Source organism: Numenius arquata, chromosome 25 (genome assembly GCF_964106895.1).
Source record: "Numenius arquata chromosome 25, bNumArq3.hap1.1, whole genome shotgun sequence".
NCBI classification, from domain to species: Eukaryota; Metazoa; Chordata; class Aves; order Charadriiformes; family Scolopacidae; genus Numenius; species Numenius arquata.
In genome coordinates this window covers 4,381,189-4,407,350 of record NC_133600.1, presented here as the reverse complement: position 1 = coordinate 4,407,350, position 26,162 = coordinate 4,381,189, and the positions used below count along the sequence as shown (strand labels likewise).

Genomic DNA, 26,162 nt, shown 5'->3' with positions numbered 1-26,162 from the left:
ACCTTATAAGGAGGAGAGATAAAAATAGTTCTTGCTGGCTTACACCTAACTCCCAGTCATCTGGGAGATCAATACATTTGTCAGCAGGGAGAGCGTGCGTGTAGCATGGAACCCAAGGCATTCGTGTGGCAGGAGCACAGCACAGCCTGGAAACCGCTCCCAGCCAGAGCTCAGCATCACGCTACAAAATACACTCTCCTCTGCAGCCACGTGGAGAACAAAGGGCTGGAGGACACGGCGATGATTGCAGGCACAGACCCCACCAAGCCGACTCACAGAAGAAAAAGGATTTGACAGAGCTCTCTTGATCCCTCTGGGGTGGGCAAAGTGGCCTTTGAGCCAGAGGATGGAGGCATCAAGGCAGCTGATGCTGTTCAAGGTTCCCTCAAGACAGAAGAAAGCTCTCCCCAGATGAGAGATCCTCTTCCCGGCCCCAAGACCAGGAAAAGAGGGTCTTCCTACTGCCAAGGAGACGTTAAAGCCTCTTGCTCTCTAGCATCTGTTCCTCCACGTCCCACCCAACAGGAGCAGTAGGCGTCCAGCTGCTTTGGCAGAAGCTGACGAGGGAGGAGAGACCACCCAGCAGCAGCCGGAACTCAGGGCAGTGCGATCGCTCTGGCCTCACACAGCATCGTTGTACCTTATACATCAAATATTGCTCATGGTCCTGTTTTACCTGCGCTGGCAGTCCACGGGTGACAAAGGGCTCTCCCAGCTGTGCCTCCGAGAGGTAGACATGGATCTCACCAGTGTGGGGAAGGACTCCTTGGCCTCCTGCAGGTCCAGCTCTTTGCCTGTCTCTGCAGGACACTCAGAAGTGCTGGTACCATCTTCTGGCACTGTTGCGCAGGAGCAAACGTGGCCTTTGTTCAGAAAGCGGCAGTCAGCCTCGCCGTATCGTACCGAGGAGGAAATGGGATTGGAAAAAGCAACATCCACAGACATTTTGCTCAGAGCCCTCGGTCTCTCTTCCAATAAGCGAATGGCAGACACAGCCTGGGTTGCTTGTTCTGGCTGCACTGCCATCTCTGGTGCTGTTTTGGCAACTGGCGGGCTCAGGAGTCCCAGGTCTCTGTAATACTCCGTCCCATGGAGAGCAGAGTCTGAGAGGAGATCTTCCGTGCTGCTGTGCAAGTCCGCTGGTGGGACATCCAGCTCCATGGAAGATGAGTCCTCCTGCAAAGGCAACCACAGCTGAGCCTGAGCACACAAATCCCATCCGAGAGCCTTGTGTCCGTCCTGCGAAGGGGACACCTCCTGTGCGGAGCTGCTTTTCCTTCCGTCCACATGGCAAACAGCCCACCTGCAGGTAGCGGGGCCAGGCCTGCAGCTGAGCTTCTCAAACCAGACTTTCTAGTAGCAGCACCCTCCTACTACATCTCACAGCCAGACCTGCCCCAGCCCCACCAGCTCAGCTTCCTCCAGTCCCTGAGGTCTCTCTGTCCTTTATTCCCCCTATCACCAACACAAAGCACAGAGGTATGATTTTTCCCAGCAGCAGAAGAAATATAGCCTTGTATTCCTTGATAGTCTGGATCAGCACCCCTTTCCCCCATCCTTATTCCACCCCAGTCCCTCTGAATATGCTGCTGACCACCCAGTTTGCCGACCCTGGCTCCTGCCGCACACGGTGACAGCAAAAGGAAAGAGGACACTTGCCTTTTCTTCAGCCATGCTGGTGCAGAAGGTGTCATCCTCAGCTATCAGGGACGGGAGGAAGCTTTTGGGGTTGGGATACTCCAAAGCAGGGGTGCTGTGGTCAGTGAATTCCCGTAAGCACGGCTTGCAGTCAGACCCTGCAAGACAGAAGAGAAGGTCACAGCATGTCAGCAGACGGCCAGGAGGGATGTACAATCAGCCTCGCACAGAGAGGTGACATTAGGCATCACCTAAACGCTCCTCATGGCCCTCTGCTACCTCACCCCTTGCAGACAGGCACTGCCAGGCGACCTCAGGACCCTGGCAGCATTGATCCTGTGGGAACCTCAGGCAGAAACCTCATCCCTCGATCCATGGCAGAGACCAGGCTTGCTCCATCCAGCCAGACCCTCATAGGATGCCCTACAGCCGTAGGCTGTTTCCTCAGCTTAACAGAAGAGCTAAGCACATTTTGAAGCCTGTTATTGACATTATGGACATTTAAAGCAGGAATCTATGAAAAAAACGCTGACTGATTTTATTTTCATCCTTAAGGAATAAAAGATGCCACTGGGAGGCCAAATTGGAGGTGCATTAGTGACTCCAGACAGCACTGAATGTGCAGAGAAATAGCAGGAGCGGGTATTTCTCCCGGTGACGGCTCACTCGCGTGGATTTTCCCCACGCAGGAGTGCTGAGTGAGCGTGAACCTGAGGATGTGTACACCCACCAATAACTCATTGAGAAACAAAAACAAGGTCTGGACGGGCTTCGTGGCACAATAGATCGTTCAGCTGACTGAAGCACATTCCTACGCGACGAGACACACTGTAAACCTTCACCACGATCTCTAAACCATCGCGTGACTCACGGAGACCTTTTATTCCTTCGAGATACGTACAGCTGAGGTGGATGGAAAAGAGCCAGGCTGTTGGCTGAAGCGCGGTGGTGGATCTCCGAAGATGCAGAGAACAATAGCAAGAGACTATACACGGCCATATTTATCCAGTGGGAAAAAAAAAAAAGGGCAAGAAGCTGCTAGAAACCCACCATACTCCAGGAAAGCCAAGTATAAAAACATTAATACGAGGAAGATATTGTTAAAAAAAACACACTCTTGGAAACCTTGCACCCTTGCTGTGGGTTTTAATGCTACGCAAAGCGGCCAGGAATTGCGTGGTGCCAACTAGAAAAAGGCAGCAAACGTGAGGGAGAGTTTGGAGGTTTGTTCCTTGGACCCGGCTGCACACTGCAGATGCCAGATTGTCTGTTTTAAGGAGTGTTTGGTGTGTTTAAACGTGTGCGATAATTTCAAGTGAGGGTCTATAAACAATATGGAAAGAAAGCACTCTGTGAAGGCACTATTTTAATTAAGGGTTTTTTTAACTCTAAGAACAGGGAAGATTTGAAACAGGCTTTCCAGCAAGGTTGTAGAATTTACTTTACATTTTTAATCAATAGATAAATTCCTGCCCAGGATACCCTTGAACCACATCTGTAATGCTCTATCTATAGAACTAGCAGAGGTTTACCGAGCTATTGAACGCCACCTCTTGCTTTCCTCAGATGCACCTGGATTGCCTCTAATCAGCTTGTAATCAAAAAATCAGCATTTGGAAGTGAATTCTCATCTGAAGCAGCACAGATTTTGGCGTGAGCTTGTAGGAAACTGAGCAGCCAAAGATGCCAGCAGGTGATACAGGCCACTGACCCCCCAAACCAGGCTGGGATGAAGGCTGAGGTAGAACAGACCCAAGGGGAGCAACAAGGAGGTGGGGAGAGTCCCGGGGGGGGCAGGAAAAATGGTGCTTCCCCTCATACAGGTCCAAGGAAGGAAGGAAAAGGAGATTTCCCTGCCCTCGCCATCCCTTGCAGCAGCAGACTACCCGCAGAGGAAGCAGCAAAGCCCCGAGGGGTGGCAGGGATGTAGCTATGGTAGGTGACAAGCGCTGTGGCCTGACAGAGGCCAGAGCCTTGGCCCACAGGTTTTGCTAAAACAAAGAGGTTTTCTCCTCCCAAGCAGGGTCCGGCTGTCCTGCCAAGGCTACTCTGGGCCAGCACCGGGCTGCGGCTCTGAAATGGATCCCTGGAACAGAGTCAGCTCCTCGGAGGCCTGGAAAATATTCCCTGCGCTCTGCCGGTGCCATGCAGGGCTCAGGGTTTGGCCAAGGCAGAGGCTGCAAGACCCCCCCTCCAGAAGGACTTATATCCTCCTCGGAGACTTCAGACTCCCGTTCAACACACGATAAATCAGGTTTGCAGCCGGTGAACGCGGCGGCAGTGGCCATTAGGCAGCAGCAGACTGTGCGCGCAGGGCTCCGGCGACGGGGAGACCATTTTAGGCAACGTGTGAGCACCGGAGACGAGAATTCAGGGCTCCCTGCATCTAACACCTCAGTTAGTTGGCACCGTGTATAGAGACGAGCGGACACGGGGGAAAAGGGGGCTGCTGGGGGGGGGAAAAATGCTTTCAGGCATCGGGTTCTGGCAGGATGAGGAAGGAAAGGCCAGCATGGAGCACACACAGGAGGGAGGCAGCTCCGAGGGGCTGTGAGCATCCCTGTGTCCACGGTCAAGGTGGTCACCCGTATATCAGCAGCTCTGGAGCCCCTCAAGCCTCCTGGGCTCTGCGCTGGAGCCTGTTTGGAAGGACCCACGCTCTGTCTGGCTGCGGCGAGATGGAAAGGGGACAGGACATCGTGGCTCCCCAGGCGCTGTCAGACAGCAGCGTCCACCTTTACTCAGCTGAAGCTGGAGATGGGATGACAAAATGACACTTTCAAGAACGTACGCTGTTTGCTTTAGGGGAACATTAAGCAGATTAGGCATCGCAGTTGCTTAATTCATCTCTGGCTGGGAACCATAAAAGGTTATTGCTGCAGGGAGCAGCCGCATCAGAGGAATTCCCAGGGCAGAGCTGGGGAGGAAGCGTCGCTGCCCGGACCGGGCAGGTCCCCGCACACCAGCGGGGCTCTGCTGCGCTTTGCCAGAGCTTCCCGGCAGGCGAAACGTGACAACTCTGGGCTCCTGCGTGGGAAGGAAGGAAGTAGTGTCAGGCGTCCACTGCATGTGACACTCTGGGACAGTCCTGGGGGTTTTGATGCCGTGGGGACAGTAGGATCAGCCAGCTGAGCTGGTTTGGCTTGAGGAAGAACTGAGTGCAAGGCCACTGGGAGCCCAACAAAGATTGAAATACTTCCGTTTCAGACCTAGAGCTGAAACCTCCCTCCTGCAACTGCCTCTGCTGATTTCCCCCCGTCACTGGAGATGCACCCCCAGGTGCCACAGCAGGAGACATCAGCAGAGCAGCCAGCACTGGAACAAGCTCATCCAGCATGGCCAGTCCTCACCTGCCTGCTCCGCTGCTGGGCACAGGATGCTGCAGGTCCCCGAGCGCCCCTGGAGCCAGGCTGGCGCTGGCGGGGGGAAACACCAGAGGAAACATGGATGTGAGCTCTCGCCATGCAGATCACATCCTCCGAGCGTCAAACACTCCCTGTGGCATTTCCACAGGGGAAAGGCCACACAAAATAAAAAGCACCGGTCAGTTCTGCTACATGAAACAATCCCAGGAGGAAGGAAGGAGCAGAGTTTTGGGGCATTTCCCAGCAATCACGGGGAGAGACTGTTGGGAAACCACAGAGAGCTTCATGGACAAGAAACAAAAAATATTCAGTCTCCTGCTGGCCCCACACCAGCTGCCCTTTACGTACCGTCCTGCAGGATGCCCAGAGCTGTGGGGTAAAACCTCTATAAAGCAAGTGCTAAACTCGCTGTGCCAAAATGGGATGCAGTGCAGTCCTTCGCCTGGTCTGGGCCCCCCATCGTCGGCCGTTGGCAGCGGTGGGGATTGGCTCATGCAGCCCGGGCTGGAGGAGGGGAGAAGATAAGCTGTCCAACACCGTAACATACTGTACAGCGAGCTGCTGTCTTATCACTGCCTTTGGGGCCTGGAGGGCCAGAGAAGTGGGGAGCCAGCATGGTCCTCGGCTCAGCTGAGGGGTCTCGGTGGGGCTGAGAAGGATTTGCAGCCCCTCTGGTACTCTCCAAGTCACAAGAGTCACTGTGCAGCTTCCTCCAGTGACTTTACCACTGTGCAGCTTCCTCCAGTGACTTTACCGGGCACTGAGAGAAGGTCCCACACAGACTGGTACATATATAAATATGTAAAATACATATGTATAATTAGCCCATAACTACCCCAGCAGGCTCAGCACTGGGGAGGCTGGAGTGGTGTGTCCTAGCTGGGGCTCTGGGAAGCTGCTTGGGGCTCCCCATGGATCAGAGCCTGCATGACCCAGCCTCCTGCTTGGAATTAACCTTCCTTTGACTGCTCAGTTTGGATCTTGTTCTGTGCATCCACATCGGAAGAGAATTGGGGGGAGAGTAACGAAGGAGAAAGCACTGGTCGGTATCGAGAGCTCTAATGCCACAGATAAAGGTACCCGAAAGCATCAGCCTGAAGACAGTGTTTGCAGGCAAGGACAGCAGAGTCCAGCTCCTCTGGGACTGCAAACATCCCGATTCCAAGGTCTCTCACTTCCCTTAGAGTCACGGCACTGGGTGCAGGAATGACCAGTTCACACCATTGCTGGCATTGCCCATCCCTGCTGTCGGACACCGTGAAGCCCAGCCAGTGCCACACAAACCGCCACGGCTCAGACCGTGCTCCGAACACGGGGGCTCTGCTCCTCAGCCCGCTCGGAAAGACGGGAGGAATCTTTCCCCCGGCATCTGCTCAAACACCCAGCTCTCGCCATAAGGCTCAGCCCTGGCCGTGCGGGGACGGCTGTCTGCAAATGCCGGGACCTCCAACTCACTGGCAGCAGCGAAACAAAGTTATTACAAAACCAGAAGGCTGATGTTTAACCCATTTCCCAGCTTTTAAAAGCATTAATGTGCCTTGAAAAGAAGATGAGACGGAAGGAAAAGCATTAACTAACACTAATGCAGTGTCCCCCGCAGCGAGGAACACCTAACACCGAGACACCGAGCTCTGCCTGGGCACCCCGGTGCCGCTCGTCCGGGACAGTCTCTCCTGACCCACCCCACAGCAGCCCAGCTCCTGACACACTGCTCATTACCCCGCACGCAAGGCCATTACCTCGCTTAAAGGACCATCTCTTCTTCCAGCGCTTCGAAAACGACGGCCAGGAGTGGTTGAGCAGCGAGTCTGACATTTGGGAGCCCCGTGGAAGGTATAACCCCGAGCAGGAGAGGAGAGGACGGAGCCCAGCAGAGCTCAGCGCGGTCTAAGGCAGCACTGCAGGCTGCAGCCCAGGGGCTGCCAAGGGGGGAGTGGAGAAGCCAAGTGTTTTGTCAGAAGTATCAGCTGATGGAAGCCGTAGCCAGAGAGAAATTCCTGGTCTCTGGCGTTCCCACCTGTGCGATGGGTCAGTGACTTCCTGCAGCAGGGACGGGGGATTAGTGGCACCAAGGGCGCACACAGCCCCCAAACGCTGCTGGAGGCTTACAGGTGGAACCAGAAAACAAGCTGCTAACACACCATCACCCCCTTCCCCTCTCTGCCAAAGCCTCCCTGCTCCATGCACCACCATCAGCTGTCGGCCTCACAAACCACCGCCTTTAAGGCCACTTTGCAGGGGCAGAACCTTCACCTGGGAAATGCAGGGTAGGAGTTAAGACCACAGCCTTGATGTTTGCCCCTTTGCCATCGTTTTCAAGTGCCAAGTACAGCCTCTGCAAGGGAAGGGGCAAGACCCTGAACCTTCTGCAACATCAGCATCATCTTGCAGCTCACAGAAAGTCCCCACCCCCTAGCAAGGACCTTTCTCCGAGCCCTTCTCAGCAGGTGGGAGCTATCACCAAACTGCCCCGACAGACCAAATTCCCCACCCTGAGGTCTCCAAGCCCAGTGCTCCTGATTGGCACCAGCCCCACCAGCTCCAAACTTTGCTCCTAGCCCCTCAATTAGGCTGAAGAAGCCACTTTTTATCCCTGTGCAGCTCCTGGGCCAGGCTGAACCTTCTCCCCGCTGTTGAGCTCACGCTTGTGGCCTCGCCGAGCAGAGCCCAGCCGCTTTGGGAATGACCACAGGCACCAGCATGGCATGAAGCTGGGCTGGTGTTATGCAAAAGGCAGGTGACGAAGAGCGTTTCCCTCACCCGACCACAAACCCCAAAGCGTCATCTGCCCAACACAACCCTCCCCACATCCCTTCGGCTTCCTCTCCCCGATAACATGGGTGCCTGGCCCTGGAGTGGGCAGTTTGGAGGGGGATTTGGGAGACCCCTCTTGTGCTGGGCTGTGGCAGTGCCAAGGTGTCCTTGCAAGCCTCCAGCTGTGGCCCAGCAGGAGCCGAGACCAGCACCCGTAGGGTGTTCACCAACCCCAAAGGCGCCCATGGGGACACACTGTGGGTTAAACCTCGTCTCCTCCTCTTCACTCGCAGCAGAGTGAAGCTCCTCGTAGGCTGAAGCTCCCAACCCACGCTTGGCCTCCAAGCGCGTGCAGGGGGGAGAGGCTGAACGAAGCCCAGACCTTGGACTTTTGGCTTCAAGACAAGCTGCTTCCTCACAAGGCCTCGAGGAAGATGAGTGACAACCCCGTTGTTGTGAGATGGAGCTCGTGTGGAGAGTGACTGACTTACCCTGAGGGCTGGAGGCATCTCCCCGGCGGGTTCCCCGTGCACGCTCACACCCGGCTGTCCCGGCTTCTTCTCCAGCTGCTGGCGCAAAGCAAGAAGTGGAGACTCATCGGGGACGCAGCAGCTGTGCGGCTGGTTTGCTCACGGGGGCCTCTGCCTCAACCATCTCACCGCTTCCCCTTTCCGATGGCACAAACAAACCCGCCTCTCCCATGCTGCAGGTCCTCCAACGCCGGCCCCGGTGCTGCCCCAACGCTCGCTCCCTCGCACCCTCGCGGGGGTCGGGACTCTGGGGGGGTCCAGCAGAATCAGCCGGGGAGGGGGGGATCGTGCACCCCGAAGCACCCGGTGCGGGGGCCCGGAGAGGCGCTGAACCAGCGATGGCTGCGAGGACAGCAACTGCCACAAACTGCTTCCTGTTCCGTTCAGAGAAAAACCGCTTGGTGTGTGCCGTGAGAGCCCGCGGGCTCGTTGCACCATCGCTCGTTAGCCTCCTGCCAGGGGCAGCCAGGCCTCACACAGGGCTCCCGTTAACGAGTCCTTCATCTTGGCTTGACCTTGGGGAGGAACAGGGACCCCGAAGCCCAGCAGGTCTCAGTCTTACAGGGGATGAAGCGACTGCAAAGCGCAGAAACGCCTGCGCTGGCCACAGTCATCCGTGCAGGTGAGAGACGGACACTTCAGCTCCCAAATCGAGTGGGGTGAGGGACGAGGCAGCGATCCCCTCACCCTGTGCCACCCGACACGGCCCTTTGCTCCATCCCAACAAGCCCCGTGGGCCGCCGAGCGCAGGCTCCTCATCCCACCGCCCCGAGCACACGCCGGCCCCGGCCAAGCCCTAATCAGAACAAGATCCGCTCACACTCCAATTACTCAGAGACCGCAGCTTTGGCAGCGCTTGGAATAGCAATTACCCCGTGCTCCAGGAAACCGCAAGAGCAAAGAGGAATTAAGGTTTAATTTCTCTGAAGTCCACAAGAGCTCGATTAGTATCAGAGATCAGGGCTGCTCCTAAATACCAGGCAGCTGCTCCCGCTGACGGGATGGTGAGTTGGCCTCAGCTCAAACCAGGACAAGGTCTTCTCCTCCTGCCCATGGTCTGACATGGTTTGGGGGTTACCGAAGGGGAGCCGTGGAGGAAGCCTAGAGGAACAATGAGGCACAATGGCAGAAGGACCGGCCGAGCCTCAGTGGCCTCTCCACAGCATCCCAGAGAGCCCAGCAGGAAGCAAACCTCCTGTGAGGGCACGTTCAAGTTCTGTGGCTTTGCTTAATTTTGCATTTTAGGATCCCCAGAGAATGAGCTTGTGCCGGAAGACGCAACTCCAAAACGTCTTAAAAATACCAGTTTGTTTCTCATCTCTCCCACTTGGCCAAGGGCTGAAGTCCGGCTGAGTCCTTGGTGTCCCCAAAAGTGGTGTGGGGTGACGGGCAGAGCAGGGCCGGCTCCGCTTGCCTCATCCAGTCCCGTGTTTGGAGGCACTAGGTGGCATCAGCACCGCACATTTTCTCTTCAACCAGCACCATCATCTCCCTCCCAGCCCATCCCAGCCCTGGGCCGAGGAAACAGGTACTGGGATTTGCCAGGGAGAGGGGCGAGGAGCGAGATCAAGGATTCACCTCTACCCCTGCGAAAAAGCGGCACTTTCGGCAAAAAGAAAGTCACGCTACTCACTTTTATAACAACTCATTGCCCGAGCGTCAAGCGACATCGCTGGGTCCCACCGAGGGGCAGGTTGGGCGCGGTGGGCAGCTGAGCTCCACAATGGTCCAGAGCAGCCCCAAAACCCACGCTCCGGTGGGGCAGGGAAAGCCCACGGCCAGGACCAGGGCGGGAAGAGCTGGGGTGACAGCCAGGGAGCTGGGCAAGCCCTGCTGGGGCCAGACAGAGCCACAGGGAAGGAAATATTAAGCCAAAACTATGAATTCCACTAGCCGTGTTGCTGCAGCATCCCTCCCTGCCATCAGCCCCGCCAGGATCGGCAGCGGAGCCGGGCGGTGGCAATGCCACGGCTGCGAGGGACAACGCAACGCTGAGCGGTTCTGCCGAGTGGAAGGAAAGCAGGAGATCTTCACCGAGCGGCGAAATACAGCGAGAAGAAAAATAGGGACAGTAAGTCATCCTCCCCTGTCGCTCACGCAGCTGATGAGGAAGGAGATCTCCTATCTGGGGAAACAAAACCAGTTAGAAAGATTTTGGGCTTGCAGGGGGACCTGTGGCGGGACAGAAGGGGAGATGCTCCCGGTGCAAACTCCGGTTCCAGCTGCTCAGACAGGGACAGCCCCACAGGACAGGGACACAACAGATCCTCATTTTTTTTTTTTTTTAAAATTGCCTACGGAGAGGGAAGGCTGGTTGGAAATAACAGAAGGACATTAGGGAGCAGCAGCTCTCCCTGTTTCAGGCAGAAGGAATCCCTTCACCCATGTTTACCCGACGGCATCAGGCTGCCGAGAAGCCGGCGGTGAGGACACAGCCCAGCGCCGAGCGCCCAGGCCATCGGCAGAGGAGTTAAACTGCCGTCAGACCACAAGCCTATAATTAGCAGATCGGGGTGTTTGTTTGTTTGTTTGTTTTTTCTTAACACCATTCATTTTGCAACTGAAAGTATTGCTTATTCCAAGAGAGGGATTTAGTGCTTTCTCTGTGGTAAAGCAGCACTCGGTGCTGCAGAGACACAAAATGAACAGAGATATTCTTGGATAATTTATTCAGAATTTTAATATAAACAGTTAATTGTTCAATATTCTGACACACAGCAAGATTTTTTTTTTCTTAATATTCAAAGATATTTTCTGTACACGTCACTGCTTGGCTCATATATGAAAACATTGAAAAAATTAATCAAGGGGGAAGGTTTTTCTTTTTTTTTTTTTTCCTTCCTTTTAAAAAAAATCGTGGCACATTTGATCCTTTATTTCAAACAAGAGGTATCTGCAATACCATTTGTATTCTGGAACCTTAGATATGCAGAGAGAAAAGTGGGAGCAGCAAGATTAAACAGCGAAAAAGAAAAAAAAGACCCCACAGAACAGCGCTTAACACGTAACTGAAACTCTCTGTAGTTTATTTGAGTGGAGCAGAAAGCGTTTGCTTTCGGCTGTGTCTGATAGAGCCGATGTCCAGTAGCCCCCCCCCGTCAGGCAGGTCCTCAAAGACAAACACTTTTTGATACCCCAAGAATAAAATCATCCCCCAAACTGAAGCAAAAGGAAACACTTTTCCTTTTTAAATAACGTTCTATCTTTTCAGGTTTAGAAGTGGCCTCTCTTAAGATTCTCCACCAGCCAGTTTTCGCGGGACTCAGCTACGGGAGAAGCATTCGGGAGCTGAGATGGAAGCCCTGCTGGATGCTGCCGGGAAAATCCGGATTAAGAGAAGAGCTTTGGTATCAAGTCCAGCTCAGATCTCTCAGGTAATCAGTCCCGAGCTCAATGCTTTACTGGTGACGCTGGGATTTCACAGGGGCTGGGACTCAGTGGAGCGAGTGTCCGTGCCCACATTTAAACTCTGCTCCCGCGGGGACCTCCCGGGCTGTTCAGTACCATCGGCTGGAACCCTGGACTCAGAACAAAACGACTACCAGAAACAACATTTCTTGCCGATTGCAAATCTGTTGGCAAAAAAAAACCCCAAACAACGCTGTAGGAGTTAATACTAACTTTATTATACAATATTTAAAAAGTCATTTCTCTACCTGTCCCCTTAGAGCTTGCATTGTGCTGCAGTAAATTTGCTGAAACTGCAAGAATAAGTGCTTACTTTTGAGAAGGACAAGCAAATTTCATTTTAAAAAGAAATACACATTTAATGACAGCAGGTTTGATAAAAACGGTAGCTGTAGAATTGCTTTTGAACAGTCGGGTTCCTCCAAAAGTCAATTGTACGATTGGCTTCACCCTTGCGATGCTCGTAAGAAGGCAAGGCAGGACAGGACAGGCTGAACACGTCAATGCTCTTACACCAACATCCACATACAGAACCCAAGCAGAGTTAACACAGAGCCAAGCAGAAGGTAATAAAAAGGCCAAATTCAATTAAATTCATACAAATACCAAACTAATCTTATTTTGAATTTCACGTATTTCTCAACTAACTATTTCTTGATTCCAATCCATTCCACGGCTCCTTTCCCTGGACCACGTGCACAGGAGACTCCGAGGGCCATCGGCTGTTTGGCGGAAGGGAAGGCTCCCTGCCGCAGCCGTGTCACCGGCGCTGCCAGTGTCCCCGTGACCGTGGGCAGCTTCGGGGGAGGCTGGGACGCAGCCAGAGGATCAGAGGGTTTATCTGCAGTTTCTTGCTCACTCCAGGCTCTGGACCGATCTCACACGGATCACGGGAGCACCTAGCACAGCCTCGAGTAAGGTTTGTTGGTTTTGGTTGGTTTGGTTTTTTTTTTTTTTTATGGCACAAAGATATTTTACTTTCTGACTTGTAAAACAAGGTTCCAGTCTTGGTATGAGGAATCACTGCTCGCAGTGAAGGGCCCAGAATACCTCGGGGTCCATCTTCGTGTCACAGTGACGTTAAGAGGGAACTCGATTGCCTCTCTCCCTCCCCGAAAACGGAGGCTCGAGAATAACCGACACCGCACCCGTCTTGCTCCTGTCTTTTCCCACTCGCCTTCATCCTTGTCAGGTCAGTAACACAATAAGCAACTTTGAGATTTTTTTCCAAAGAGATACCAACATTAAATGCAACATACTAAAATTAAGCAAAGTGTCCCATCGCTATAACACAAACCCAGGAGGAAAGAGATACGCTACCCATAAATTAAGAGTACCCTTTAGCAACCCAACAGCAGCCTCTTCCACCCCAACACAGCTGCTTGACGATCAACAGAAAATACCCTCCTTGCAGCGTGGTCTAGTTCCTATCACCTTTCCTGGCCCAGAGTTTCCGTTATCAGCGCTTCTATTTTACAACACAACAGAGTATTTACAAGCAGCCAACAAAGACAGGTTTCTAACCCGGCAGCCAAGCTTTGCAACGCCACGCTCTACTGCAAGAGAAGCACCAGATTTGCAAGAGGCGTTCAGGAAGTGGCAATTGAATTTAACCTGCAAACGCTTCTGAGAAACCTCTCCAGCCTCACGCTTCAAACATCTGCTAATAAAGACACAGCACAGAAAGATGTTTTCACACCTCCTGCTTCACCGGCTTTAGAGACAGTGAAGCTCTGGCTGTTGTTGGTACCTTCCCTGTCCCCCGACTGCGTGCAGGAGGCTCCGGCGGCTCCTGAGCAGGGTGACGAGTCCATCCCGCTGCCCTGTGCTGCCCGGGGGAAGTTCTCTGCCCGCAACAGGCAGGATCCAACCCTCCAACAAATGCTGCCTCGGGAAAAGAGCGAGCTCCCCACCTCCAGCCATCCTCCCACTTTCCTGCACTACTGCCTGGCTCCTCCGTGTTCTGCTCCCGCTGCAGCTGCGGGATTCTCACCCCGATGGGGATCTTCCCGCAGCAAACGGCAGCAGCTCCCCCGAAGGAGGCACAGCACACACCTTCCTGGGCAGGAATCCTTCGCAACGCCCTACAGAGAGGTGGTTTCGTCTGGCACGTGCGATCTCAACTCGTACGCAAGCCCCGGTGTCTCTGAACAGGTACCAGTGAGATCCCAGGGAGGGATTTTGGCATCCCCAGGGTGAGGATCATCCACCAACAGAGACCAAAGTGTCGGCTGCGGGCTGAGCGTGGAGGATTTTCCAGAAGTGAGAGCTGGGCTTTACAAATTATATTCATCTATTCTTCCTAATTCTACAGTTCGGTGAGTGTAATCTTTAAAAGCCACGAGTGGCAACCGCTAGTGTTATTTTTTTTTTTTTTGCTTTTAAAAAGGGGAAAAACGATATCCTCGCTAGTACCATACACCTTTCCTCGCCCTTGGCACAACGTAGAAAGGATGACGGGAGTAATCTTTAGGCGCAGTGTTGGCGATAACCAACTGCTCCGTGTGGTGCAGAGGGAAGATGACGGTAAGAGCCACGGGAACGGAGAGCCTGTTCGCAGAGCAAAGCACACAACTCCCTTGTTCCGTGATCCCAGTGCTGCAAATGGCGTGAGCTCAGAGGGCAAACCAATATCAACTCAATTTCAAAGCCAGACCCAACACAAGGTTCCAAGTTTGTTTCTGTAAAAGATCTTCTATTCCCACAGTTCTGATCACTGCCATTTAAAAATGTTACCAAAACATGGACACGCTGGGAAAGGTTTATTTCAGGAGGTCACATCCTACCGGCAGGATCCCAGATTATCCATGCGCAGCGAGAAGGGCAGCGACCAAGATGCTCCCACCTGGGCTGGGGACAGTCCCTGCTCCAGAAGGAAGCCATCTGCTCCTCTTAGGGCACTACTTCACTAAAGTCCCAACATTTAAATGGCTCTTTTGTTCTTTTCTTTTTTTCCTTTATCACAACAGAACTCAGAGGATGATCCCAAACTATCAGATCCAAATTCGTACATCGGTTCCTTTGGTCGTTACTGCTCAGGTTAGCGATAAACAGTGACGAGCCGTTCTCCTGCCCATTCCCTTCGGTGAATGGTCCCTGGTATTGGAATCAGCTGATATTGATTTTCCCTGATCCACAATAGGTCCAGACCAGAATATTTAAACAGGTTTAGAGGTGCGTAGTATTAAAATATCCTTAAGAAACACTGAGGTAGACTGCACCAGAACAGGACAAAAATAATCCCACCACATCCACCTGCCAAGATTTTACGGATACAAGTTTACATGTTCTGTGTGTTTAAGAAAGCAAATGTTTTGCTGTTTTTGTTTTCTTTGTTTTTTTGGTTTTTTTTACAGTGTTTTATATATTAAAATAAATAAAAAAATTCTAATAAGAAAAACTTCTCTTCCTTAGAAAAGTGTGAGAATATGTCTTCTTTCCTGCAGTGTGGTATAGAGCTGCTAAACAGTTACTACTTTGTAAAGCAGAAGAAATGTAAACGAGGCCTTTTGAAATCCAAGGTTCTTACCCCTGTCTGGACTGTCCGTTTTCCATCTGACTTTGTGAGCAACCTGCACCCTCCACCTTTGTCTGAACCGACCAGATTCACCCAGCGCAAAGGCCCGGTGGCTCCTGGGGATGCTCAGAGTCCGTCGTCCTCCCCTGCCATTGCTCCGGCCAGGTTGGCTACGAGCGGAGCAGCTCCGAGAGGCGCTTCCCACCCAGCTCCAGCCCCTTTTCTGCAGCTCCAGGGAGAGATCGGCAGCACCACCCTGGCTGGAATAAAAAGCCACACACCAGCTCGGTGTCCACACTCTCACCGAGTCGGAAGAACCTCCTTTTCTCCCGGCAGAGAGCACAAACCGGCTCTTGGACTTCTCCAAGGAGGAGAAGTGGAGCACTGAGCATCTCTCTCTCCCCTTTTAAAACCACCTCCTGTTTGACAAGGGCCTGCAAACATCCATCATCTTCATTTCTCGCTTTAGCACCTCTCCCTGCCAGCACGCGCCCCCATCACCACAAGACACGCTTAGTTTCACGATTATTTTCTAACATCTTATGCGAATCGGCTCTGTCTTTTATGCGAACAGCAGCAAAACAAAGCACGGTCTAGGAGACGAAAGTCGACATCCTGAAGAGCTGAAAGCAGAGGCTGACGCAGGCGTCCCGGGAAGGCTGCAGGACGCGGCGCCGGTATCTCAGGAAAACACGGAAGGCCCCGCGGGCAGCAGGAGGCCAGACGCTGGAGCAGCAGCAGACAGGCAGCAGGTACCAACCACAGTCACATCCAGCTTCTGCTTCACCCGCAGAGCCAAGAGCCTGGTGCTCTCCCCCAATTCAGATCGGTTTTGGCGTCTCTTTCTCGGGGTCAGAGCTCTCGCTCGTCCCCTCTCGCTGCTGCTCCTGCGGCACGGGGCGCGCAGACGGCAAAGCAAGGGATGCGGGGACACAGGAGCAGCAGGACCAGGATGTTTTGGTGTCCTTCAGCCCCCAACAAAAGTCCCAACTACTTTATCTCAGGGCTTCGACCGGAGCCAGCTGACTGCACTGTATAAATCAGGAAACTGTATGAGAAAGCCTTGTCAAGTATAAACTCAACATGTGCTTCGTCGCTCCTAAAAGGGTAATCGACTAAAATTAGTTCATTCTGAAATCTTTGGACCACTTTAAGACCAAACAGTCCCCCACATTCTCCCCTCCCCGAAAGGATCATAAACAGTCAATAATTTATAGGAAGTTAAAATTTAAACTAAAGACATTTTTAAATATGTTACAACAAACAATATATATACTCAATGCTGAAAGGACAGAAAACTCCCGTGTCTCAGGTCGGGGGACTCCTACTTCGTTTGGTCTTGAAAGTACCCACAAATCTCAGATTTCTGCTCCTTTGGCTCCCAGCACATTTTCCTCATTTGTTAATGAGAGAAAACCTACTCCCAAGAGTCCTTAGTATAAAAATAATCTGTTTAGGATTCAGTCACTCCAGGGAAATGGGAAAAAAAAAAAAAAGATAAGTACACGCTTCCGAGAAGAGGAAAGCTTCTGTGAGAACATACAAAACTTATGTACAAAAACCAAAAGAAGCGTATATTTTGCTATACATATACACCCCACATATAGATACTGCACACACACATACACACACACACGCACGCACCCCTGGGGTTTAACCCATTTAAAAAGTATGAAAGCAGCAGCTATTGGTCAATCTGAGGATCTGGCGCTGTGTCCGACTGCTGTGTTGAATCCTTCAGCTGTAGTGAAGACTGTGCCTGAAAGCCTGGAATTCTACTGGAAACGCTTTTTTGTCCTGCAGAAGTTTTGTTCCGCAGCGTTACGCTGGAGCTCAGATACCAGCAAATCTCACGTCTTTCGTTGGCAAACGTGGATGCTCCTCCTTCAGTTTAACTGACACGGTGGCTTCCTGTTTTGAAACCATGGTTACAGAAGGGACAGCAGCCATGGAAACCTCTTCCATTTATGTTCACAGATAAGTCCACTGACAACCAGTCAACTTGGCAAAAAAAAAAAAAAAAAAAAGTATTAATCATAAGATGATTAAAAATCTGAAGAGTCTGTAGATCTGTGTCATACACTGTGGCAGCAATAACGAGAGTCCTGAGATTTGTGGAGGGGAAAAAAGCAGACACAACCCTTGGGCCGAACAGGAAGTGTTAGGAAGGACTTGACCTGGGCATGGAGAGAATCCGCCCGTTTTTCTTGCCACCGTTCATGTGAGTGTAAGGTATGTGCTCTTCATAGTTCCCCTTGAGGGCCATGGAGGGTCCATTGTCCCTCCCCAGGACTTTGTCCCTCTGCGAGTACGAGGAGGGGTCGAGGGGAATGCTCTCCATGTTCTCAAAGTCCATCTCGTACTCCTCCGTTTCCAGAGGTTTGTTCTCCTCGCTGTAGAAGAAGGAGACCTCGTGGAAGCTGGGGTGCAAGTCCTCCTTCAGCATCTCGATGATCTCAATGAAGGTGGGGCGCATTTTGGGGTTGTACTGCCAGCACATCTGCATCAGGCTGTGCCTACAGCAGGAGAAACAAGAGTCAGGGGCTGAAAGAAACAGCCTCACGCAGGCAGGGCTGGCACGGACCAGGACCGGCTCCCTGTCAGACCACCCACCACTCACGCTACTCCTGCGACACTCCAGCCGAGTTGTTTGTTCTCTTTCCACTCTCCATATTTGCCTGTAGATCCTGACACTCCTTTCTCTCTATTTCTGTCTAGATCAAAAATTCCTTCCAATTCCTTCAATTGTTCTTAACTCGGCTTCCGAAGGAAGCAGGGCTGCAGTTCCCATACTCTGTGGATGTGCGCACGCACTCACAGCCAGGTCACAATTTTTTAATTCATTCCATTTTAATTCTAACTCAGCCTGAAAGATAACAAAGGTCCTAAAATTTCAAGGAAAACAGGAGGCTGGGCAGGGGACAGAGGTCCCGTAAACATCCCACCCAAAAGAAAGGCTGCGGCAAGAGGTCACGTGTTATCAGACACCACCGAGAAAGAACTTACAAGTACAAATAAAGTTTCAAACTGGAGTCTGTAACTGGTCACAAGAGACAAATGTCCAGGTCAGAAGGCTTTTTTTTTTTTTTCATAAAGATACTAACAAAACATGTTTATTTTCTGACTCTGGAAGTGCTGTTTGGGCCAGACACGGGCTGGGGTAAGAGGTTACCAGGTTGCCCCTCACCGCTGGATGCTGCTTCAGCGGCGGCTCCTTACACCCTTCTGTCAGAACGCCCCGGCTCAGGTTAAACAGCCAGCAACGGGATTTTTTAATTCCTCTGACAGAAGCGGCTCGGGGGAGCACCTGGGTGTGCAGCCGTGCCGGCCGACCCGGGGACGCAGCAGCCTCCGGACGGTCACGTCACGAGCAGCTGCAGAGAAAAACCCTGAGCCCCGGGGCGGGAGAAGCTCTGGCTGCCGTTTGCAGCCCCTGCCGGGTGTTTTTCACCCTCCTCACGGGGTGCCCTCTCCTCTCCCTAACCCTGCGGGCGGCCCAGCCTCGTCCTTGACGTGGGACAACGAGTCTGCAACAGAAACGAGAAGGCCTCGGACACGATGAACAGCCCTTGGCTCCGCACAGCCTTCTCCTGCCTCTCCCTCCTCATTAGCCATAAATTGGATTTCTGAAAATCGGCGGTAAAAAGTTGCTCTAATTCTCAAGGCTATTTACGTAGTAGAGAGAGATGAATTACAGAAAACCTCAGCAGATCTGGGATTAACACGCTGCTCTCCAGCCCCTGTAGCCACGTGGATGCAGATGGTGGCCAGGCTTCGCCACGTGACGTAAGCCAACTGCCACCCACCGGTCGGGAGGGGAGGCAAAACATTTTGTTCGGGCAACTGCTACAGCGCTTATTTGTACTTTAAGCTTTTCCTGTGCTTTGTCCTTCCTTCTCTTGAACCTGTACTCACAATGCAAGGTCCAGGTTGGTTTAATTTCCCTTCTAGTGAAATGGACTGGCTCAGGTCTTGAATTCCTGGACCAATGAGGATGTATGGGTTGAATTTCTGTGAGAGGTGGCTCACTAAAGTCTGTTTTGTTCCTCCCCAAGAGAGAAGGGGTTAAGAGTACGTAAAGGTACTCTGAACTCTCCCTCCCGTCCCTAAAGGGGCTCCAGGAAAGCTGGGGAGGGACTCTGGATCAGGGAGGGGAGCCATAGGAGGAGGGGGAAGGGTTTGACACTGAAAGAGGGGAGATTGAGATGAGATCTGGGGAAGAATTTCTTTGCTGTGAGGGTGGTGAGAGCCTGGCCCAGGTTGCCCAGAGAAGCTGTGGCTGTCCCATCCCTGGAGGGGTTCAAGGCCAGGTTGGAGGGGGCTTGGAGCAACCTGGTCTGGTGGGAGGTGTCCCTGCCCAGGGCAGGGGGTGGCACTGGGGGGGCTTTAAGGTCCCTTCCAACCCAACCCACTCTATGATTCTAAGAGGCGCCGCACGTCAGGCCACCTGTGCTGGCCACACTTCAAAGAGTGCAGCTTGGTGGGTTGTCCCCAGCATCGGCACTTACAGCCTCTCCGGGCAGCTGTCGGGCTGATCCAGGTACCCTCCATCCATCACAAACTTTAGCACCTGCTCGTTGGAGAGTCCCTGGTACGGCTGCTCTGCCAAACTGCTTATTTCCCAGAGGACAACACCAAATGACCTGAGAGAGAGAGAGAGAGAAGGGTCCTGGTGAGAATAAAACATCCTGGAGAACTACAAGCGATAGCCTTATTTTGGAGAAGAGCACCACAATATTTTTAAGAAGAGGGTTTAAAAAAAAAAGAGGGTTTGTTTTGTCTGTGCTCCGAGGACATCAGCAACTCACAATTTAAACCATGTGTGTTAAAACAGGGAGCTCTTCAGCCAGAATCCACCTGGGATTGCAGAGTCCGACTTACCACACATCGGAATAAGCAGTGAAAACACCATCCTTCAGTGACTCGGGTGCCATCCACCGCACGGGCAGCAGCCCTTTCCCTCCTTTACGGTAATAATCCGTCTCATAGATATCTCTGGTCATGCCGAAGTCTGAGAAAAGCAATTGGGATGTGTTAAATGTCTCTCCTTCTGCACCGCTTCTGCCGTGCACCATCTCCAGACCAATGTTTCCTTCCTCTGACACCAGGATATTTCCACATCTCCAGTAACTTGCTGTCATTTGTCACTGTTTAACATTCAAAACGTTTTCCTTTTCCCTGCGTTTTCGATATGAGCCACGATAGAGACTCCAGAGTTAAAATTTTTAGTGACAGCTTCTGTTCTAAACATGTTTTTTATTCATCCCCTTTAAGTAAAACAGAGCTCTCTGCCCTGAAATCCCACTGCTTTGGCTTTAAGTCTGAAAAACCACCACGCTGTGGAGTTTTGGTTTATTTTCAAATGTTGTATTTTCCTATTTCTAAAAGAGTTTGGGTTAAAAACTGGTTCTTGTGGAAGATAAATGACTTTTAAAAGGCACCTGACCTAATGACAGGATTATCAACTCCTGGTTTGTTGAACCCAACACCTTCTTTGTCATTATTCTCATGAAAAAGCGAAGAACAGAGAGATAACTCCAGGCACAGCTGAGGCTGGAAAGGCAATAAACTTTTTGGACAGAGGTTTGAGAAAAGAGAAGGTTGAGAAAAGCTGTTCTGGCTCTAAGGGAGACGATTTCCTGACTGAAGTCCAGACAATTCTTTCACAGGGAAGAAAAAGAGGAAAGTTTGCTGCGTTTCCAAAGGGAGCCAGAGAAAATCACCCGTGTTTGCCCCATTGGTCTGGGGCTTCATATATTTGCCTTTACAACAAATATGACCCATGGAATTATCTTCCGATCACACACTACGTACCTCCAATTTTTACAGTGAAATCTTCTGCGACCATACAGTTACGAGCCGCGAGATCTCTGTGAACAAATTTTTTGGCATTCAGATAGGCCATGCCATCGGCGATCTCTGCAGCCATCTGGATCATCTCTCTCAGCGTCGGGGGCGGACGACCAGGGTTATTCTACAATAAATATAAATAAGTATTAAAACCCACATCAAGTTAGTCTGTTGCACAACAGACTCCCCTCCATCCCGTCTTTACCTCAGCATCAGGTCTCAAAGAGCGAAGGTAACTTTTGAGATCTCCGTGTGCCATTAACTCCATGACCACCAGAGTCGGTTGCCCTTTTGAGACCACCCCGAGGAGGCGAACCTGGAAAACAAGAGAAATTCCTTCAGGGCTGCGTCCAAACGCATCGGGCAGAGCCCAGCTGTGAGAAGAGGGGGGTGTAGCAAAGCCAACACCCCCTGAACAAGAGCTCCGAATGGCACCGCAAAGCCCTGTCAGCGTGAGAAGTTTTGAAAGGTGGATTTTATAAAACACGACACGGAAAAATCCCAGTTCTTTTTGATCCACCGCCTCTGCAGAAGCGCTGCTTCTGTCAAGCTGAACGTCAAGCTTTGAAAGCACCAAAGAACTATTAGTTGTGTGATGGGACTTGCTGATCGCCGGCGGCACCCAGAGACACTTACCACATGATGGCAGCTGAACCCTTTCATCACGGAAGCTTCGTTTAAGAACTCGATGCGCTCGCGGAGGCTGGCTGACTCGTTCACGGTCTTCACGGCTACGCGAGTCTCCGGCTCCCCCTTCACGATGTCCTTGGCGATCCCCTCGTAGACCATGCCGAAGGAACCCTGCCCCAGCTCTCGGAGGAGAGTGATCTTGTCTCGCGGAACCTCCCACTCGTCGGGGACGTAGACTGTTGAGCAGAGAGAAACGTTTCTGAATCGAGCAAGTATCTTTTGAAAGACATTTCTGCAGCAGCCGTGTGTAGCGCTGCCACGGGATACTACGGGGATAAACTGTTAAAAAAAGAGTAGAAAAACTCCCTAAAGACAATGCCAATCCCATCCTGCTGCACTGCCTGAATGAGCGGACAAGAAATAAGGCACTGAAGAAAGGCCTCATTGCTCTCACCATCGCTGGTGCTGAGATATTCCGGGTTGGAGGATGCGTAGAGTGGTCCGGTTGGTCCTTCGGTTTGTCTGGAAGAGACACACAAATTCTTCAGCACATTTGCAGCCTTCGACACATTCGAACCGAAGGCGGTTTGATTAATGCCCAAAGCACGCAGCAAATACAAACCGTCCCCATTTCCAAAGGCACCAAATATTTCCTAAACTAAATTAATGTTGCAATCGTTATCTGAATTAGAAAATAAACACAGAGTCACTTCCAACAAATAAACAAAAATCTCTGGATGCAAGTTTCGCTTGTTCTGGTGGAAACAACATCAAATTGCACTCACCTCTTTTTCACAAGCACGTAAGCAGCTCCAATAATTCCAGCAATTATTATGGCAAAAATAATCGGAACAATTATAACAGCAATATTAGGCTGAGCATTCACTAAGAGAGAAAGAGAAAGCTGGAGTTATTACACAGGTCCAAAATCCAAGTCTTTTCCTCAATTAAATCTCCCCCTTGAATAAACTGGAACAAATATGAAACTAGAGGCTATTTCAGATACAGAACGTGGGGGTGGCCAGAGGGACAACGCAGGAAGAAAAGTTGTATGTTTCTAAGTAATTTCAGTTTCTTGAAAGTAGAAGCATTGGTAAATATTTTATGACCCCCTACAGTCACTGCTGGCTAACCCCCATCTTCCAAAAATAACCTGGGTTTCTATCAAGAATTAAGTGTTGAAAAAAAACCAAAACATGAACTCACAATAATCGGCCACATAAAAATAGGTAGGTTCTGTCCATGAGCCATTCCCAGCCAGGGATGTAGCTCGTATTCGGACGCTGTAGTTTCCAGGCTGGAGCCCACGGAGTTTGCAGCCCTGCTCGTTGGCAAAATGCTTACGGGAAACGCAGTAGTGAGCTTCCTGCGGGAGGAGAAAAGAGAAAAGCTGCCTTACGCCGCCTCCGCAGCCACCCCGAGCTCTGGAACCGCACACCAGGATTCCTACCTCACCTCCCCGCCCGGCGAAGGTACACAAATAGGGCTTTCACATGCCCAGATCTATTCCAACGTAGCGGTTTGTCCTGGATTTGCATTTTACAGTTTAGCAGTTCAGATTACAGAGAGCAGATGCCATTTGCTGTACGAGCCCTCGGCCCTGAAATCGGAGCCGGGCTGGCAAACCCTGCTGCCCACACGGCGCTGGCTGCGGGGCTGCCCACAGGCTCTCCTGCTCGGCGCTGCCTTCCTTTCTCTAAGCAACTTAAATTTAGATGTCTGTTTTCTATCCCTCCGCGAAGCAAAATACCTAAAAAAAGCTCCACGCAGAAAGCTGGCGAATTAGATACGTTGATTTGGCCAACGGGCACCAGAGAGGCAGATTTTTATTTCTTGATGTCGCCACAGACACAAATTCACCAGTGAATTTTTATGTCACACTGGTTCACGCACAAGGAAACCAGACAGGACAGGACACCACGAGCACGAGGAATATTAACGACTGAACAGTCCTGGACTCCCGGGTGGATCTACTACTCCAAACGCGCTCTGTTAAGGCACAAGGAGAAGTTCTCACCTCTGTCTCTCCGAGACGTCCGTAATTCACTTCATACAGCACAATGAGACCATTTGGCTCCTTTGGTTCCTGCCACTTCAAATGCACGGTATTTTTTTCAACCACTTCATGGGTAACCGGACCAACGATGTCATCAGCCTTAGCTAGAACCAAGGACATGATTAATAACAGCTTTATTATTAATCTGGCAAAATTCAGAACTGCCAATACTTGGGGAGACCTTAAGAGTCCCTTCCAGTCCCTAAAGGGGCTCCAGGAAAGTTGGGAGGGACTCTTGATGAGGGAGGGGAGCCACAGGAGGAGGGGGAAGGGTTTGACACTGAAAGAGGGGAGATTGAGCTGAGATCTGGGGAAGAACTTCTTTGGTGTGAGGGTGGTGAGAGCCTGGCCCAGGTTGCCCAGGGAAGCTGTGGCTGCCCCATCCCTGGAGGGGTTCAAGGCCAGGTTGGAGGGGGCTTGGAGCAACCTGGTCTGGTGGGAGGTGTCCCTGCCCAGGCCACAGGGTGGGACGGGGTGGTCTTTAGGGTCCCTTCCAACCCAACCCATTCTAGGATTCTCTGATAATGCTTCATCCGTCATCCTTTCCTATCGGGACATGAAGAGAGCAGCAGTCCTACATGATGTTTCTGCATTGCAGCTGGCTCCCAGAGGAAAAGCAGCATTTTGGAAGCAGCCATCAACCCAAAGCAAAGCTCAGGGAGATAATTAATTACCTTCTGGCATGGTCCTGGCACTGACATAAGCTGCAACGCTGCAGCGAGATTCCTGAGCATCGTGGTTGCAAGCGTGGAGCTCAATGCGATACCCGGTGAAATGCCGCAGGCCTGAGATAACCAAAGACTCCTTAAACCTCACTTTTTCAAAAGGTTTCTGCTCCTCTGCATTCTCAGACGCTGCTGCAGAATTGTTGGGAGAGGACGCGATGGTGGGTATCACCACAGTGGCATTTGCCACCGAGCCAAGGTCTCTTCGTTTTCTTGACGGCCTATTAAATAAAACAGGTTACAATTTTATTTGTTATATTCCGTGTAAACACGTTCACCTGAAAAGGAAGAGTTAAAATGGGAGGGCAGAAGTGGCACCGAAAACACAAATTCCAGCCTCATATTTGCGATGAAACAAAGAAATTCAGAACTTCTTTTAAAAAAAAAAACCAATCCCAAGCAATCTGTCTCACCCCCTGTAACATTATGTTTCCCTGAGACTCTTTCCCTGCATGATTTCATACAGAGGAAAAAAAACCAAAACCCTCAACCAACCAACTAAGGTTGGGTAAGGTTGGCTGGTTGGTTGGTTAAGGTTAATCAATTAAGGCTAAACTATTTGCTCGGGAATTGAAGGTCTTTTAGATCCTCCCAGCTGAACACGACTTCACCGGGCTGCCTCTCGGATGCCGCGAAGAGCGTTGCAGTGCTTTGGAGTTCATCTCCTACACCTTCCAGCTTCCAGCAAACGAGGTCACATCGCAGCCCCCAGCTCCGGTGACCTCGGACGTGCCACATATCCCAAGTGTCATAAACTTGCATTTGTAAAGCCTACGACCGGTTTCACGGCTCACAGAGATACATAATTTTAACCTTTTCTTGAGAGACCAAATCTGTTACGTTCTTTTCGAGGGACGCGTTGTTCAAAACTCACAGGCTCAGATTGCACGTTAGTTGTGCGGGTTTGTTGCCCAAATATCGCCTCTCCAATTATTACACTTCAGTCTGAAAATCAGATTTTTGCAGCTGTAAAACCAGAAGCGGCAGCGGGATCCCCTGTCTCCAAGCGAGCGCTACTGGCCAACTGTAACGTTAGATTTTGTCAGTAAATAAACAAAATCAATTCAACAGAATCAAGAACCACCCGCAAATTTAATTTTCTTGGGGAAAAAAAAAAGAAAAAAAGGAACAAGCACCAAACCAAAACTCCTCGTTCTAACACTTCGCATCCTGCCACGCGCTCGCCGCGAGGAATTCCGGGTCGGGAACTAACCAAAGCGGTGAATCAGTAACAGCGTTTAGTTACACAAAAGGAATTAAAGCCATTTGAAAAGCAGACCGTGTATTTTAAGAGGATGATGATCTTTTTTTTTTTTTGCGTGTGCTATTAAAGGGTACAAAGAGTGACCTGACCTGAACCCACACTTGAGGCATCTCCAGTCTCTAAAAATGTACCGAGCTGTTGAAGCAAATCTCTGCTGCTGGACCCAACTCTCCCCTGCCCCCCTCCGATGCCCAGGCAAAGGCTTGGCCAACTACAGCTACGCGGGGCCTCGGGAGCCCAGGTCTCTGCAACCTCCAGCTCCAGCTCCTCCTGATGATATTTCTCCTCAACCCGCAAATGCAACCAGCTGCGAAGCAGATTTTAAGGTTTCCTCGAACTAAACCTCGGGTCGCGAACAACAACATCAGATATTCATGCACCTGATGAAAAAACGGGACGCCGAACAGCAGGGTCAGCAAAGCACA

At 51.4% G+C, this 26,162-nt stretch overlaps 2 protein-coding genes across 3 annotated transcripts in view; both read right to left on the bottom strand.

The window, feature by feature from the left end:
• The window catches only part of ARHGEF18 (Rho/Rac guanine nucleotide exchange factor 18), a 45,963-nt gene extending 39,145 nt beyond the window's left edge, over window positions 1–6,818 (bottom strand). The window contains exons 1-3 of the mRNA XM_074163757.1: window positions 6,743–6,818; window positions 1,660–1,796; window positions 677–1,176 (exon numbers count right to left, since the gene is read on the bottom strand). Coding sequence (XP_074019858.1) covers window positions 677–1,176; window positions 1,660–1,796; window positions 6,743–6,818 — 713 coding nt within the window. The remainder of the gene's footprint in view (window positions 1–676; window positions 1,177–1,659; window positions 1,797–6,742) is intronic.
• Window positions 6,819–14,084: 7,266 nt separating this feature from the next.
• Window positions 14,085–26,162, bottom strand: part of INSR (insulin receptor) — a 57,838-nt gene continuing 45,760 nt past the window's right edge. The window contains exons 12-22 of one of the 2 annotated variants that reach the window (XM_074163877.1): window positions 24,423–24,694; window positions 23,710–23,852; window positions 22,899–23,058; window positions 22,478–22,577; window positions 22,147–22,214; window positions 21,699–21,928; window positions 21,268–21,378; window positions 21,027–21,186; window positions 20,094–20,223; window positions 19,721–19,855; window positions 14,085–17,728 (exon numbers count right to left, since the gene is read on the bottom strand). In XM_074163877.1, coding sequence (XP_074019978.1) covers window positions 17,374–17,728; window positions 19,721–19,855; window positions 20,094–20,223; window positions 21,027–21,186; window positions 21,268–21,378; window positions 21,699–21,928; window positions 22,147–22,214; window positions 22,478–22,577; window positions 22,899–23,058; window positions 23,710–23,852; window positions 24,423–24,694 — 1,864 coding nt within the window. In that variant the 3' untranslated portion in view covers window positions 14,085–17,373. Of the gene's footprint in view, window positions 17,729–19,720; window positions 19,856–20,093; window positions 20,224–21,026; window positions 21,187–21,267; window positions 21,379–21,698; window positions 21,929–22,146; window positions 22,215–22,477; window positions 22,578–22,886; window positions 23,059–23,709; window positions 23,853–24,422; window positions 24,695–26,162 lie in introns of both variants that reach the window. The other variant, XM_074163876.1, reaches the window with a different exon arrangement.